Below are 16768 nucleotides of genomic sequence, written 5' to 3'. Positions count from 1 at the left end.
AAAATGTAGAGTGCAATGAAAAGGCAACATTTTGAGGTAATTATTTTATAGGTTTTTTGTGCCATTTAAAAAAAGGAAAATCAAAAAAGTTGAGTTCTATTATTAATTGCATGCTATGATAAATTATATACATCAAATGAAATCCAGCTAAGTATTAAATGTATTCCAACAAACAAACGCACGCACTTTATGTTCGTCGTAAAAGCAACCACTCGGCAGAAACCGTCAGTAGGACAGAATATATTGAACTAAAATGTTTGTGTAATTTTTAGGTAAAAGACAGGTCAGCATCTTTAAAATAAAGAACATGTAAAGATTTTGGATTTGGTATTTTCAAGTATATCTACTAAATTACTAAAAAATGGCGGCCACCGTAGCCGTATGGGTTGGTGCGTGATTACCATTCGGAATTCACAGAGAGATCATTGGTTCGAATCTCGGTGAAAGCAAAATTAATAAAAATATTTTTCTAATAGCAGTCGCCCCTCGGCAGGCAATGGCAAGCCTCCGAGTGTATTTCTGCCATGGAAAAGCTCCTCATAAAAATATCTGTCGTGCGGAGTCGGCTTGAAACTGTAGGTCCCTCTATTTGTGGAACAACAGCAAGACGCACACCGAAAAAGGAGGAGGAGCTCGACCAAACACCTAACAGAAGTGTACGCGCCAATTATTATTTTTTTTTTTTTAATTAGTCATTTTTATTCTGGCTGCACCACCAATCCTTTTGTGAGCGTTTTACCACATAAAGAGGCAACATTAAACTGTTGCTCCCTTCAATTGTAGAACAACATCAAGACGCACTCAAGAAATTGGAAAAGCGACTTGGCCAACACCTAACAACAGATGTGCACGCCATCTATATTCATTATGAGCTTATAAAAGGTGGCACAAAATTAATCACCCTACCGGGCGATTGGTAAATTTTGCAAATGGCGGCGTACGCCAATCATATTTGATACTTGTGAATTAGACAGCTGCAGTATACAAAGAGACAAGCAGTGGGGGGCTTAAAGGTCAAAATAAATATTTCCATAACCAAAAGTTGTTCAAAAGCAAAATAAAATAAATATGATAAATATATATTAGTAAAAATTAAGATCATCATAAAAAATAGTACGTTTTGACTTAAAAATAAATAAGGTTAAAAAAAACCTTAATTATTACTGTTCACCTATCAGGAACGCGCAAAAACGGTATGCGTTTGCTCATAAGCTTGCACGGTACTAAAACGAGTTGACGTGAATGCTCCTTTTGGTGAAATATCGCAAACAAAATGAAATCATTGCAAACCTTACTGTTGTAGGGTGTTGGTAATTTCCTACATAGTCGTAATAAATCGCAATTTTATATATGCATCAAATTTTTAATAGTTAACACACTAACCCCTACGCCATGAATGAGTAACTGAAGACAAATACTGTTGTGTTCTCAATTAAATCAGAATACCATTTCCAGGTATTTGGATCAGGGAGATTAATCAAACACCAATTTTGTAGTTCCAACAATTTTCTGACGGTGACTTGCTTTACGGTGGATATTAATAATTGATTGCTGCCAAAGCCTGATTGGATCATACTCTGGTCCAAAGGTGAGATATGGAAGTTTCTCGTACTACGTGTGACTTGAAATTCACAATTATTATGTGCAATAATAGGTTATTATACCGAGTTATTATTATTCATTTATTCATTATTACTTATTAAGGGGTTATATACCTTGTGTTTTTCAAAAAAATCAAAATAAATTTTATTTCTTTATCGTAAAGTACAATCCCTTGAGAACATTTTCCAAAAATTTCATAGAGATCTGAGCAATAGATCGAAAGTTACAGCGTTTTAAATTGTGCGTCGTCACGTCCTGAGCGTACGGCCTCATGCGGCGCTTGAAACTTTAAACGCGATTATCTCAAAAACGTGTTTTTCCAAAAATGCTTTTGCGGTGGACGCGATTGCAAAAAAAAGTATTCAACCGATTTTTATAATTTTTTTTTAAATTGTTCGTAATTGATGTCGCCTCTTAGTGAACGATCAACTTTTTATGTATAAATTTTTATTTTGCAGATATTAATTTTTTAATGCCAATTTTAGGACTGTAGAAGTGGAGTTTTTTAAAAACATGTTCCTATTTTCACAAAAATCAAAATATTTAATATATTGATCGTTCACTAAGAAGATATAACCCTATACTAATGAAATCTTTTCGATTTTTTGATTTCAGTTGACTTGGTGGACTTGAATCGCGTCCACCGCAAGCCTCTTCCAAAAAAAAGGGTCTTGGGGGAAAACGCCATAACTCCGCCATTTTTAAATATTTTTACACAAACAAAGCCTTTTTTTTCTTTAAACATTGTAATATCCAATAATAAAAACTTTTATACAATAAAATTATTGCTACATATCTTTAAAAAAAACCCAACTTTCGCTAATTTCACCGGACCACAAGGTATATAACCCCTTAAGAACAGAGGCATTTGTGAAGCGACCCAGCAGTTTTTGGAAGGTGGAACAATTTTTGTAGAACTAATTTTTTCTGACCCACTATGATATTCATATAAAAATCCAAATTTAACAATTTTTCGAAATTCGAATTACTGCGGAAGTTATAGTTATTAAATTTTTTTCGAAATTGTTTTCTAGTGATTAGTAATGTCAGTTTTATTAATTTTTTAAACAGCTAAAAATTAAGATGTTTTCTTCTCACTTATATTTTTATCAAATTTTTGAATATTATTGACTTGTCAATCGCTTTAAAATCGCATGTCAGCCTAATATTGCTGTATATTCGAATAAAATGTATATTATTTAAGAAAAAAATATCCCGAAATTTAATTAGACGAAGGTTATTCCCATTTTCCACTTCACATGCAATAAATTTTGTAAATTGCACGCTCCGACAGCGCGGCAGAGTCACTGTCAGTCGACACTTATTGAAAATTAGAAATCTCATATATACGACAAACTCAGTTTTAAAAACAGCTCAGAAAATTGCGTACGTACTATCGATCCCACTACCTGAAAACTATGCTAGAGACCTGAAACATTGCTGAGGCAGAGAGATATCAACCGTTTGGAATCCTTTTGTCAAAGGAAACCATGGCATATTTACATGGGGCATTAGAAAGAATCGAGTATGTATACTTCTGCACCAGGTTTCGTCCCATTTTGGGTCACATCGAAATGTGTTTCATTTGAACAATTATAATAGCGTGAAGTGACCGCGAACTTACGAAGCGCCTATTACGTCTCCAGTACAAGTAACTAATATTTCAGGGCAGCCGGCAAATAAACAGTTCATAAACTCAATGTTCCTACTGGGCTGCGTGTTGTGTGAGGTAAGTGTTTAGTAGTTTTAAATGAAAATTGCCGTTTAGAGCGGTGTCATTTCGGGCTATAAATCACTCAACTAAAGCTGCTACGACCAAAAGGACAATCACAGCATTCAATGGGGAGCCTTTAGTGTATATGCCTACGTAACCTTTCGGTGTGTGGGTTCGTCATTTTGTGGCAAGTATTTTCAGCTTTTCTGTGCGCATTGTTTTGGAATGTGAGTGTAAAACCTAATCAAGTATCAGGCACATAAAACCCAAAAATGAACAAAAGTCCTCTGCGTTTGCTTCACTGCACACATACACTCACTTGGGCAGATATGTATCCTATTCAATGTTATACTGCCACAATGGTGTGACGTCCTTAAAACTCATTGACTTTTATTTCCCTTTTTGTTCATTGTTACTTACCATCTTCCATAGTTCGTATACGTTTCGAATTGGACGGTTTGCCTACGACGCTCTTGTAAAATGGCACAAGAAAAAACTCATAGACACTCGCCTTCTCCAGTCCATTTACGGTGCATGCCGTCGAACCACTGCCTGCATTCAATATGGTCATCATTTTGTACTCGGCCGAATGCAATTCACGCGCATAAATGTAGAATCCTTCGATATACTGACCGCTGTCAATGTCCCAAGCGAGGCGTACCGTTGTCGAATCGGTGGCATTGGCCTCGAGCAGCTCGACCATGTCGCTTGTCTGCAGCACAGCTTCCGCTTCATTGAGTAGCAGTTCCGAAGTGGACGCACCGCCTGCAGCAGAAACACCACCACCACCACTACCACCGCCTCCACCTGGACCACTTCTACTACCGGCACCAACTAATTTGCCAGCCGTAATTGGCTCTGAAATGGGACTAGGCGGCGAGAAACCGTGCGCATTCTCAGCGCGCACAATGAACATGTACGCCGCCCCACCACTAAGACCTTCAACCGTGAAAATGGGTTCACTCAAGCGCGCGGCGATGGGAATCCACGTCTTACTCTTGTTTGTCGAGTACATTTCAACTGTGTAGCCGAGTAGTGGTGAAGCACCCGCCTTGTCGCTCGTCGGCCAGACAATGGTAAGCGCATTGGCGGATGCGTTCAATATTGTAGGTTGGCCGGGAGCATTAGGACATTTGGTTTGCTCGGGTGCACGATAGAATTTAATATTCGGATTGGTGGGCACTTCGATGCGCAGATAACCACTCCAAGTGGACTTGCCTGTGCGACTGCTGGCTACACATGTATACAAACCCTGATCCTCTTTGCGGTCCAAATCGGAAATTATCAAATCGCCGGCTGCTGTGATATTCACCTTCGCATTGGGATGCACTGGTATGCCATCGCGATACCAGGAAATCGTTGGATTTGGCAGTCCAATAGCCTTGCACTGCAGCGTAGCCAACGATTTGACAGGTAGTGTCTGATTAACGGGGCCAGCAATGATAATGGGCGGTGGACGGTCTTCTTGTGAGTCGAGTATTAGTTGGGCACGTGCCGTTATTGTTGCAACCTCATTCACAGCATTGCAAACCACAACCAAATCGCGGTCGGTGCGTTGAAAATTTGTCAACGTTAATATGGAATGACCCTCTTCAGTGTTTATGCTCTGGAATCGATCTAAGGGCGGTGCACCCGGAAATATTATCGTGCGATTATTCTTGATTGTCCAGAAGAGTGTGGGGCGCGGATTACCACTTGCGCGGCATTCGAAAGAAGTGTCGGCACCCAGCTCGATGGACTTGCTAGACGGACGTTGTATGAACTTGGGAGGTGCTATAGGCGTACAGGATGCAAGGTACGGTAGTGCATCGATGGTTTTGGTGGGTTTTGGAATAGCAAATACACATAAATTGGCGTAAGTATAATGTGCACAGGTTGCTAGCGGCTACAATTTCTTAAGATTTGAAATACAAAATGTGTCCTTTACTCACCATAAACTGTCAGCGTACCCATTGCAGAGATCGCACCGACGACATTGTCAGCCTCACAGCTATACTCGCCCTCATCGGCTATAGTGACACGTTCCAGACGCAAACTACGGTCCTCGAGTACACTGACGCGATCTGTGTGAAGGGAATGGAGGATGTAGAGTTCAGTTGAAGTAAAAGTAAATGGAAAGTAACTTTATAGCAGATAAACATGATGACTGTTAAGCTATGCTTAGACGCTGATCCTTTGTTGACTGATTAAATACTGGACACTTAGCTAAGACTAGTAGAAGCTATTTAAATGGTGACGCTTCGAAAACTACTGACATTGTTTAACTTTACAACTTTTTCTCAGATTACAATACTTCATTCACTTTGCTGGACGATTGTAGTAACCAAGCGATACTAATGCCGAAATTCCTCCAACTGCCTTTTGTGACTATTAGTTGCTGTTAGGCTTTCTAGTGGCTAGCGGGGACTGTCTAGACGTCTATATAAATTTTATTACATCCTGAATATTTTAGAAAAGAATTGCCAAGTATTTTGGAGTAAACCAAAATAGCCTTTACATGAAGAAGCTGGAGAGAGTTCAAAGGTCTGCTCTCATTGGAATCACCAGTGCTTGGTGAACCTGTTCACGGATGGCTCGAAGTTAGAAGAAAAGGTTGGAGGAGGAGTATTTTAGAAAGAGCTATCCATCAGACCTTAACTTCGGTTACCGGAACACTGCCGTGTGCTCCAAGCAGAGGTAGCCGCAGTCACAAGCAGCAGCGGATAGGCTACTTACTTGCGTAATAACTGTTAAGAAAATAAATATTTACTCTGATAACCAAGTGACAAGTGCATTCGACAGTGGTTAGGGAATGCCTGGTTTCATATTCCTTTACATAAGACTAATCTGGGTACCTCGTAATAGTGACACTGCAGAAAACTGCACAGGGGACGAGCTGGCTAGGCAAGGGACCTGTGAGGTAGTGTTTCCGCGAAAGGAGAGGATCGGAATGCCCTTGACAACCTGCGCTCTACTCCTGGAACAAGCGCTGGTTAAGGACACAAACTTTTAAGATCTTGAAAGTCACGTCGGAGGCGTTCGAGAGATATTCTGAGGATAACAGAACCTCAGCTCTCGAACTTAGTGGGTGTCCTCACAAGACGCTATCCGCGAGGTGTGCATGCTGTGATACTTCGAATTACTTCGGGTCCTCTTTGCGTCAGCTGTATGGAGTATGATGTGGAATCATCCAAGAAGCCTTCTCCTTATCTGCCCCACTCTCGCGGGACTAAGATTCAAGCATCTTGTTTCTCACTTCTTTCTTATGCCTGCTGACATAGCAGACCTTGATATTAAAAATCTGATGAACTTCATCAGCAGCATAAAGCGGCTAACATAACCGCGTATTAGTCACCATTCGTAATCCACAAATACTCTGCCCCCTGAATTTAATTTTTAAACTGCAGAAAGTCAAAATTGACTCAGCCGATTAGGGCACTATTTATTTAAAAGTTTGGTATCGATGTGCATTACACAATTTTATCTATTGTTTCGTATTACAATTCCAATTTCTAAAACAAAAGGAACATTTTTTCAAAAAATTCTGTTTTCATTTATGGTAAAGTGGGGATGAAAAATATAGCTCTCTGATTTCTGCATCAGCTGATTCGTTATTATGTTGCTCGCTACTGGTTCGTATATATTTTGCCATAGTGGTGGAACATACAAAAATCTAGGACTTCGCAAGTGGTTCCTTCCAGCAGAAGTAGTTCGTCACTTTTCACTTTTTCCATAACTAACCAATCGCATACCCCAATAATGACAAAAAAGGTGTGTGTACGAAGTGGTACAAAAAAAATGTTAAGCCTACTAGATTTCTTCAAAGTTCAACAGTAATTAATCTCTACCCAAGTGTCTGAATTTCAGTGTCGATTATTGTACATTTATACATTTTGCTATTTATCACCCATTCGAATGATGTAAACCAATTGTCTTAACCTTAACAATCTCAGATAGAGGACCCTCTTTGAATTGAGAGACATGTAAGAAACTACTATTGCGGCTCCTCGAAATATTCTTCGAAATTTAATGAAATTTTCTTTATATTAAAGACTAAAGTGCAGATGGTGCTCACCATCACTGGAAAAAACACACACTCTGCAAGCCAATTGAAAAATATGTACCTTGTTTCCACTATTGCATTTCTGCAACTGCATTTCCACTTACCCAATGGCATATTTCCGCCGGATGCTGTGCGCAACCATAAAACATCTGGCATTGGATCACCGCCAACACGGCAAGGAAACGTCACTGATGAGCCTTCCAGCACCGTTTGATCGTGTGGCCCACGTATGATGAATGGTTTCACTGCAACGATAACAAAAGCAAAATTACAAAAATACTAAAAGTTACAAACAAAAAAAAAATTGTAAAAAATTGTTTTAACAACCAGGGTGAGTAAGTATGAGCTCTGGGAAAAGCAAACACCAATGGAACTGGAACAACTTTGCCATAAATTTGCGATTTAATAAAAAAAGTATGTATGTACACACATGCCACACAATCGAACACATAACACATTGCCGCCAAACTAAGTCATTGTGGCTGCCAGTTGTCAGTTGCCAAGTCAATTTTGTTGCCAATCAGCTGTGCAAATTGCCAGCAAACCGATAACACACTGACACTTGCCTGTGTCTACGTGCGGTACTTGCTATGGGAGTACAACTCATACTGATATACAATACATACTCACATGCATACATACATTAGGGGGGGTCAATTTTAATAAAGGATTTTTCCGACTTCGTTTTTAGTGGATTCGGATTCTGTATAAAATATAAGAAAAAAAGTTCTTTAGAGCAAAACTCTAAATTCAATTTCGAGTTCCCAAAATTATGAAAGGAATTAATTGAATTAATACAAAAATTGAGAAGAGAGAGTAGGGAAAAAATAATACCTCATCTTGAAAGAGTATAAAATGAAAACGGGTTTAAATATGTTGTTAATTGTAAAAAAACACTAAAATTATTATAAAACATTATACATATATATATATATAATTGGCGCGTACACCTTTTTTGGGTGTTTGGCCGAGCTCCTCCTCCTATTTGTGGTGTGCGTCTTGATGTTCTTCCACAAATGAAGGGACCTACAGGCAGATATTTTTATGAGGAGCTTTTTCATGCCAGAAATACGCTCGGAGGTTTGCCATTGCCTGCCGAGGGGCGACCGCTACTAGAAAAATGTTTTTCTTAATTTTGGTGTTTCATCGAGGTTCGAACCGACGTTCTCTCTGTGAATTCCGAATGGTAATCACGCACCAACCCATTCGGCTACATCGGCCGCCAAAAAGACATTAAAGAAAAAAATGTATGCAACCACTTTTACTATGCAATATTAAAAATTTTTTTTGGAACATCTTGGGGTTCTATAAATAAAAACTACATATAAAAAATATTTCTTTGCATCAAAAAATCCAAAAAAAAATATAAAAAAAATAATAAAAACAAAATAACATTAACTTCGGTAAATATTAACCTTCACATTAACTTCGTATTTACTAAAAACAGCTTCTTTTAAAATTTGCACGCTCGTATGGACCTTTTTTCTTGTAATTTTATGTAGAATTCGCATTTGTTAGGAACGTTGCAGGACAAAATATTAACCTGCCCTAACGAACATACGCACATGTTTGTATGAATTTTTTTCATTCCATTACTCACCATGCACCTTGAGCGTCGCCAACACAGATTCTCGCACGCCCACTGGATTCTTGGCAATGCACTGATATTGACCCTCGTCACTTTGACGTGCATCCTGTATGGCCAAATTGCCACCATCGACAATACGTATACGCTTCGTACTATCCAACTCCAATTTCTGGCCACCTTTCTTCCATGTGACCGTCGGCTCGGGTATGCCACGTGGTGCGGCACATTCCAGCAGCGCCGTATCACCCTGTGCTATGCGAGTATTCTGCGGTTCCAGACGGAATTCGTCGCGCAACACTAAAAAGTAGAAAAAAGAAAAAAAAATATTTTATTTAAGTTGAAAGTGGTTTAAATAAATTGTGAGAAAAAATGTGTGCGTGAAATGCTAAAAATGCTTCGGCTGCTTGAGAAATGAAGGATTAGACGTTAGTAGATAAATTTTGTAAGAGACGATTAAGAAATACCACGCATACCAGCCAAAGAGACAGTGAAGTGAATGCGCAGCAAACGGATGGGATGCAGAATATCGAAGGGTTTGCTGTCTGCGTGTGAAGCGAACTTTGAATGAATGCGATATGCACGAATGGAGAGGGAAAATTAGAAGCAAATGATATTCAATATTAAGAGGGAAACGTAGATATGTGTATTGAATTCTATGTATTCAATGTTCGAGTAAATTTAGTGGCTCTAACAATCGGTCCTGCAGCTGGTAGCATAAGTAGTTAATATAAGTGAAACAAAAATCTTAACATATTAATTTTGGAAAAATGCTTTTTAAGCAAATTTTTCTTATGAAATTGTTGTACTTCATAGTTTGAAGCCAAAAATTGCTATTTATAATTTTATTTCATTTATTAACTCCATAGTTGGCCTGCACTAAATATTTAATGTATTAAGCGGATAGCTAAAACGCTAAAAAATTGAAAATTTCATGATAATGAAACCCTTATTTTAACTACCACTAAAAATTCCATAAAAGTGTCTAGCTCCTTGTGTATACTGATGACGTCGACATCATTGGTCATACCAACCTGGAAGTCGCCGCCGCTTTTACGATTACTGAAAAGGAGTCCTCACGAGGGTAAACGAGGGCAAATATAAACGACGAATCCAAATATATGCTGGCGTCCTGCAGGGAGTCGTGGCGTGCTAAACCACACATCGAAGTTAAGAGTTATAAGATCGACGCGGTCGAGAACTTCATTTATCTTAAAACCAATCGGAGAATCTCTCTTGCCAATAGGTGCTACTTTGGGCTTAGTGCACAATTGAGTAGCGAAGACCTCTCTCGATAAACGAAAGCAAGAGTCCACAAGACGCTCATCATCCCGGCGCTTCTCTATGGCGCTGATGTCTGGACAGTAAAACAATCAAATGCAGCCAATCTTGGAGTTTTGAGAGGAAAGTACTTCGCAAGATTTTTGGCCCTGCTCGCGTAGATAACGGTTAACGCATTCGAATGAACCACCAGCTGTATGAGCTTCACGGAGATATTGATATAGTCAAATGAGTCAGTCTGCATCGACTAAGGTGGCTGGGTCGTGTCGTGCGTAGGGAAGGAACTGCTACGGCAAAGAAGGCCTTTGAAACGGTAATTGGCGAAGAAGACGTCCTCATGTCAAGTGAAAAGACCAAATTGAAGATAATTTGGCTTCTCTTCACTTAAGAAATTGGAAAAGGTGTGCTGAAAACAGGGACACATGGCGAGACATTATTCGGTAGGGTGTGACTCGGTAACAGATTGTTTCGGCCAATTGAGCAAGCTAAAAATTAGTGAGACTGGAATTAAGTTGTAGTGGAAAATGCTAACCACGATTAAGTCTATGGCTACAAAACCTTACAGTCTAGAGGTACAAGATTACTTAAATATAATAATACAATTTTATATAACTCTCTAGTTCGTTCGAAGCTCGGATATGCATCTTTGGTCTGGAATCCAATTTATGCCTCTCATACGAATAAGTGGAATTGAAAGGGTGCAACGAAATTCCATTCGATTCGCTCTGCCACCTCATTATTTCTCTGATCCACAGTGCTCGGGGCATGCTAATACATCTGGGGTCGCTTGCCAACAGACCTACCATTCAGTCCTAGATTTTCGGAATGTTGATATTATTCGTGGATCTGACGATCGTCGCGAAGTTCTTAAACAAATTGGCTTCTATGTTCCTCATAAAATTTTATAGAAGTAAAGGGTGATTTTTTAAGAGCTATAGGAAAGTTTTTCAAAAAAACACACGTAAAATTCGTCGCCACAATTTTTCGATAAAAAAGTAGATCTTAAACTTTCTTAGCAGAACACGCATTTTTATAATAAAATTCAATGATTTGCAAGCATTGTTCGTTTGTAAGACGATTCATGGTTAAACTATAGACCAAACTGAAGATGTTTGACAGTGAAACAAAACACGAAACGTGCGTCAGCTGTTTAAACCAACTGTTTAAAAAGATAATAGCTAAAAAATCACTCGTTACTGCAACTTTGCCTTATTGCGAGGGCTCTTACTGAGTTAAACAGTATCTGCCGAATACTCGATGTAGATTTTGCTATGCAAATGTTTCTTTTCCATTCGATTATTGCGTCTAACTATTCATAAGAGCATTCGTTTGTTCTAGCACGTAAGAGTTATTTTTAGGTAAATAAATGTATTTAGCCTGTAAGGTTCTTGTAATCATAAACTTAAATAAAATATAAATTAAATGAAAAATAGAGGAGGGGCCATGGATCGAGACCACTAAAAATTCTATACTTTCATTAATAATTAATGAGCGCATAATTTATATCATTTGATTTAAAAAATTTAACAAGCAAAGGAACGGGAAACAAATGATAGTGTCTCGAAACGTATAGCATGAATGGCTGATTTTGACACCAATAATAATTATTCGTGACCCATTAAGACCTAAGTTGGTGTATCTAAATACAAAAATTTTAAAATTCAAAATAGTATTATTTTCTTTTATAAAATCATAAAACCATTTGCTGATATTGGTTTGAAAGCTTAGAACTACTATTTGATGAAAAATTGGATAGTTAAAAATATTTTAGTAATTCGCAAAAAGGTAGTAAAAATGATGACAACAGCCATTTTTTGATTGCTTGATAGCGGTCGCCGTAGTTGAATAGGTCTGTGCGTGACAATTGTGACTTTGTGTGTATTTATACCATGATAAAGCTCCTCATAAAAAAACATTTGCTTCCATTTGTGGAGCAACATCGAGACGCACGCCACAAATAGGAGAAAAAGCTCGGCCAAACTCCTAACAGAAGTGTACGCGTCAATTACGTATTTTATTTTTAACCTGAAATTAAAAAAATCCTGGCGTCCGTGTCTATTAATAGTTTAGGGATTATATTCGTATCCAAAAAATCTCATACAAAAGTCATACAAAAATAGCTTTCTAATTTTTTGACCAAAAAATAGCCTGTGATTTTCATAAAAAATAAATTTTTTTCTACCATCGCTCATAAATAAGTCATGAGATTGAGATCTGACCTTTGTAAAAGGTGTTGAATTGCATGATTCATATTATAAGCCAGCCGATCTACGAAAAATACGTTTTTTGAATCTAAGTCCAAATTTTGAGGGCTAAAGCGAAATTCGGGGTAAACAGTATTTTTTTACTTGACTAAGTTGGTAACGAGGATGTGGTCCGGAAGCGCTAGTTGGATTCTGGAAGAATCACCACTTACACCAACGAACCAACCAAAACGGATAAATGAAACATTTGTTTTTGCCACACTTTTGGCATGTGAATTTTATTGATTAGAATTCTTTACGGTAAAATTCTTATAATAATAATAGCAGCGCCATATATATATTATATAATTGGCGCGTACTCCCTTGTGTTTGTGTGTTTGGCCGAGCTCCTCCTCCTATTTGTGGCGCGTGTCTTGATGTTGTTTCACAAATCGAGGGACCTACGGTTTCAAGTCGACTCCGAACGGCAGATATTTTTTATGAGGAGCTTTTTCATGGCAGAAATACACTCGGAGGTTTGCCATTGCCTGCCGAGAGGCGACCGCTATTAGAAAAACCGTTTTCTTCATTTAGCTGTTTCGCTGAGATTCGAACCTACGTTATCTCTGAAATCCGAATGGTATTCACGTACCACCTCATTCGACCACGTCGGCCGCCATTGAACAGGAAAATAATTACATATTTACTGAGATTTACTGAGATCTGCCAAAAAACAGATACCTACAACAAAAAATTGGAATTCTGCCCCAAACCCAATTGCTTTTTGGTTGGACATGACTGTGATCAACTTTTCCGTTCAAAAAAATCTTCAGCAAAAAAAAACTGTAATTAATTGAAGAATACCGGACGAGTCACAGTTGCTTGTTTCGCAACTTTGTGTCCAAAAGGCAATGCGCAACAATCAATCAAATCACAGCCGACATCCGAGAGACCACAATGCCAACCTTCACTACGCAAACCCACAAACTCAAATTTGAAATCGTTAATTAATGTCAACCAAAAGTTTTACTTTCAATTTCAAAGTGTGGTTGAGCAACTCCTTACAATTTTACTGTTTTGAAGGAATTGAATTGTAAGGGAATAGAACACTTAGCGCCGTTATACTCATTATATGTATATAAGTACATGCATATGTGTGTATTGTATGTATGTAGATATATATTGACTTGCATATGAACTTCAGGATGTTACGATCCGAAGCATTGAAAGACGAAAGGCGATGACTACAGAGGTTTGAACTTTTTGGCGAAGTTTACACATTTAGCAATTAACGTAATTGGATGTAACAATGAGCTAAAAGAGTATGCCAAATATAATATATAATTACAAAAATGAATGGCATGTGTAAGTTAAATACCCAGCAGAAATTCGAACTAGTGCATGGTAGTGAATGGTAGAGATTATTGCCCTGACCCTATGGAATGCTTTTAAATATTTACTTTCATATAGCTTTGGGCCACAAAATGGAAATGTGCAACCCATTGAAAAATATGTTTTGAACTGGTTCCGTTTGGCACAGTTCATTGCATTATATGCCGTTAGTGGTCTTCCCTCTGCAGACCGAATATCCGAGTGTATTTCTGCCAAGAGAACAGCTGCGCATAAAAATTATCTTCCGTTCGGATGAGGCAATTGTAGGTACCTATATTAGTTTGTGGAACAAAATGGAGATGCATACCACAAATTGGAAGAGGAGTTCAACTAAACAGCTAACGAATGGTGTATGCGCCAATTATACGTAAAATAAGTTTTAAGTTCGAACTCTTAGAAAGGCAAGGCCTAATAACTTTAGTATATTTTCTATTTAACACCCATATTTTATTACTAAATCCAATGTTTTGCTTTTAGTACACACTATTAACATCATCAAATCCACTACGACCTCTAGCATAAATCTATGAATCTCTCCTCGAATTATAACTTTCAAATAACTCTAAATGAAATAATTTTAACTTAACCATTTGTTGCTGTAATTAAATAATTTAAGTAACTTTAATTTCGTGCCCCTATTACGGTATTTTATTTAGTTTTTAATTTGAATATAAAGTGTACTTTCTCTTAAGCGGACACCTAAGGGACTAAAAAATTTGTTCGCTTATGGGAGATGCCTGCTTATGAGAGAAATATAAAAAAGTTAGCAATATGTTATGAGAGTACTCACGTGTTATGGGAGGGTTAACCGCTCAAGAGAAAAATATTCAAAAAAATTTCTTAAGCATTTGCGGTACACACTGAGAACAGGCGGAGTTGTCCGCTTAAGGGAGATGCCCTTTAGAAGAGAGTACACTGAGTGTACGTTTGCTGCATTTTTCGTTTGCTAAAAATCTTGTAATATTTAATATCGGGTGTTTTTTTAACTGTATAAGAACTATCGATATCGATAACTATGGCCGGACAGCTTAGAGTGGCGAACTGTGTTGATGTGTTTCTTCATTAAGGTTTGGAAAGTCAGCAAGAATCGTTTAACGCCAGAACAACGCTTCTCTATTGATATTTTATATATTTAAATATTTGTTTTATTTTCTATTTATTTAAAAACAAAAATTTGTTCGCGAGCACTGGCGGCATTATCGGTTTTTATTTCTTTCGAAAAAAGGAAGGAGCTGTACTTAGGATCAATGCCGGCGCTATCGAGTCATGCTGACTGAATCAAAATTTAATCGGCGCAACTTACATACAGCGTCTGCTTACTGGCCCACTCGTTCCTGCGATTTAACGCCTCTGCACCACTTGGTATGGGAGGCAATGGATTATGCCAACAAACCAGCAACTCTTGAAGCATTGAAAGCCAAAATTTAAACCAGCGCTGCCATCACGCCATCCAGCCAGAATTATTGGCCGAAGTAGCCAAAAACTAGAGTGATCAAATAGGCCATGTAACTCCTAGCCGTGGCGGACATATACCGGATATCATATTCAAAAAAAAAAAAAAAAAACAAATGCCATGAAATTATCTACCAGATTACTTTTAATAAAAAATTCAGTCCAACAATATTTCTGATTTGAATTATAATTTTTGCTCTCAAATTAAAAAAAAAAACACCCGATATAACTTATTCAATTAATTTTACTATTGTTAGTATGTGTTTGGTAACTCTATTCGTAAACAAAAAATATTGTGTTAAAGTTTTCGCAATCATCTTCTGTTTGTTACTAATAATGTAGACTTTTCTGTAACTTCCTCAATTAATTTTAATTAATTAAGTAGGTAGGTTTTTTGTTTTCTCAGACATCTTTGGCTTGGTGCCAATATTATAATATTTTTCGGAACTCTGATTAAAATATGTCTCGATTAGAGGTTTCTTAAACGTCTATCATTTGTAACCAATCTTCCTTTATATTTCACTTAACTTATTTAAATTATTTTTTTGAAGTATGCAGATGACAACCCTATTAAAAAATATCTGAATTATATCTGTCTCATACGTGTTCTGTTTGGTACTATATTGTTTTACTTTTTTTAACTTCTATAATTAGTTTTAATTTATCAAATAAGTGGTCACCTTGGCCAAAAATGTGTCTGGTTTTAAGTTTTCTCAAACACTTGCCATTAGCTACCAATATATTATATTATTTGTTGCAACTTAAATATATTTTGTAAATGACGACCTTATTAAAAATATGTGTCGATTAGAGTTTTCTTAAACGTCTATCATTTGAAACCAATCTCTTACATTTCACTTTTTTTTTTTTGAAGCTTGCAGATCACAGCCCTATTCAAAAAAATGTCTGAATTGAAGCTCGATCCTAAGCACACCTTTTGTTTGCTACCAATATGGTAATATTTTATGCAACTTCTTTAATGGGAAGAAAAATACTACTCTATTCTAGTCTATATACTCTATTTCTAGTCTACTTTTTCGATCTGCACTTTGGTCTCTGCATATCTCAGGAACTAGTTCTGATGTCAAAGTAAAGTAAACAACAGAAATCCTATTTTTATTGAAGTCGAACAACCCTCATCATTCTTTCATCACGATTTGAATCAGCTGTGATTAAGTCAACTCATTAGACCTTTATCAATGTGTGTGTGGAGAACTCGTTTTCTTCATATCCTTCATGGCTTTGGCAGTCACAAGGGAAGTTGGCATAAATTATTATACACACACATGGCATCGCTGCTGATACAAACCAAGCACCAACTGTCCCACTCTGCATCCATTTTACATTTGTTCGTAGATATCCACTGAGTTTAGAGCGCTAGCTCTAGCTTGGGCGAAAGTCTCAGAGTTCTTACTAGTGTAGAACAATAAACACAGACCCACATGGGTACTAGTGTAAGTATTGGTGTAAAAGTTAAGCTTTTAAGCACCGCAAATGTGCGCTTAAGCAATCTTTCG

The 16768-nt window shown here is 37.5% G+C and overlaps 1 protein-coding gene across 1 annotated transcript in view; it reads right to left on the bottom strand.

Moving 5' to 3' along the window:
• LOC129248825 (roundabout homolog 2) overlaps positions 1 to 16768 on the bottom strand; it is a 136367-nt gene that overhangs the window by 31116 nt on the left and 88483 nt on the right. The window contains exons 4-7 of the mRNA XM_054888437.1: positions 8959 to 9243; positions 7463 to 7603; positions 5248 to 5379; positions 3737 to 5089 (exon numbers count right to left, since the gene is read on the bottom strand). Of these exons, the coding sequence (XP_054744412.1) occupies positions 3737 to 5089; positions 5248 to 5379; positions 7463 to 7603; positions 8959 to 9243 (1911 nt within the window). The remainder of the gene's footprint in view (positions 1 to 3736; positions 5090 to 5247; positions 5380 to 7462; positions 7604 to 8958; positions 9244 to 16768) is intronic.

Source organism: Anastrepha obliqua, chromosome 5 (genome assembly GCF_027943255.1).
Source record: "Anastrepha obliqua isolate idAnaObli1 chromosome 5, idAnaObli1_1.0, whole genome shotgun sequence".
NCBI classification, from domain to species: Eukaryota; Metazoa; Arthropoda; class Insecta; order Diptera; family Tephritidae; genus Anastrepha; species Anastrepha obliqua.
The sequence above is the reverse complement of the archived record's forward strand: the minus strand, read 5'-3'. Positions and strand labels throughout refer to the sequence as shown.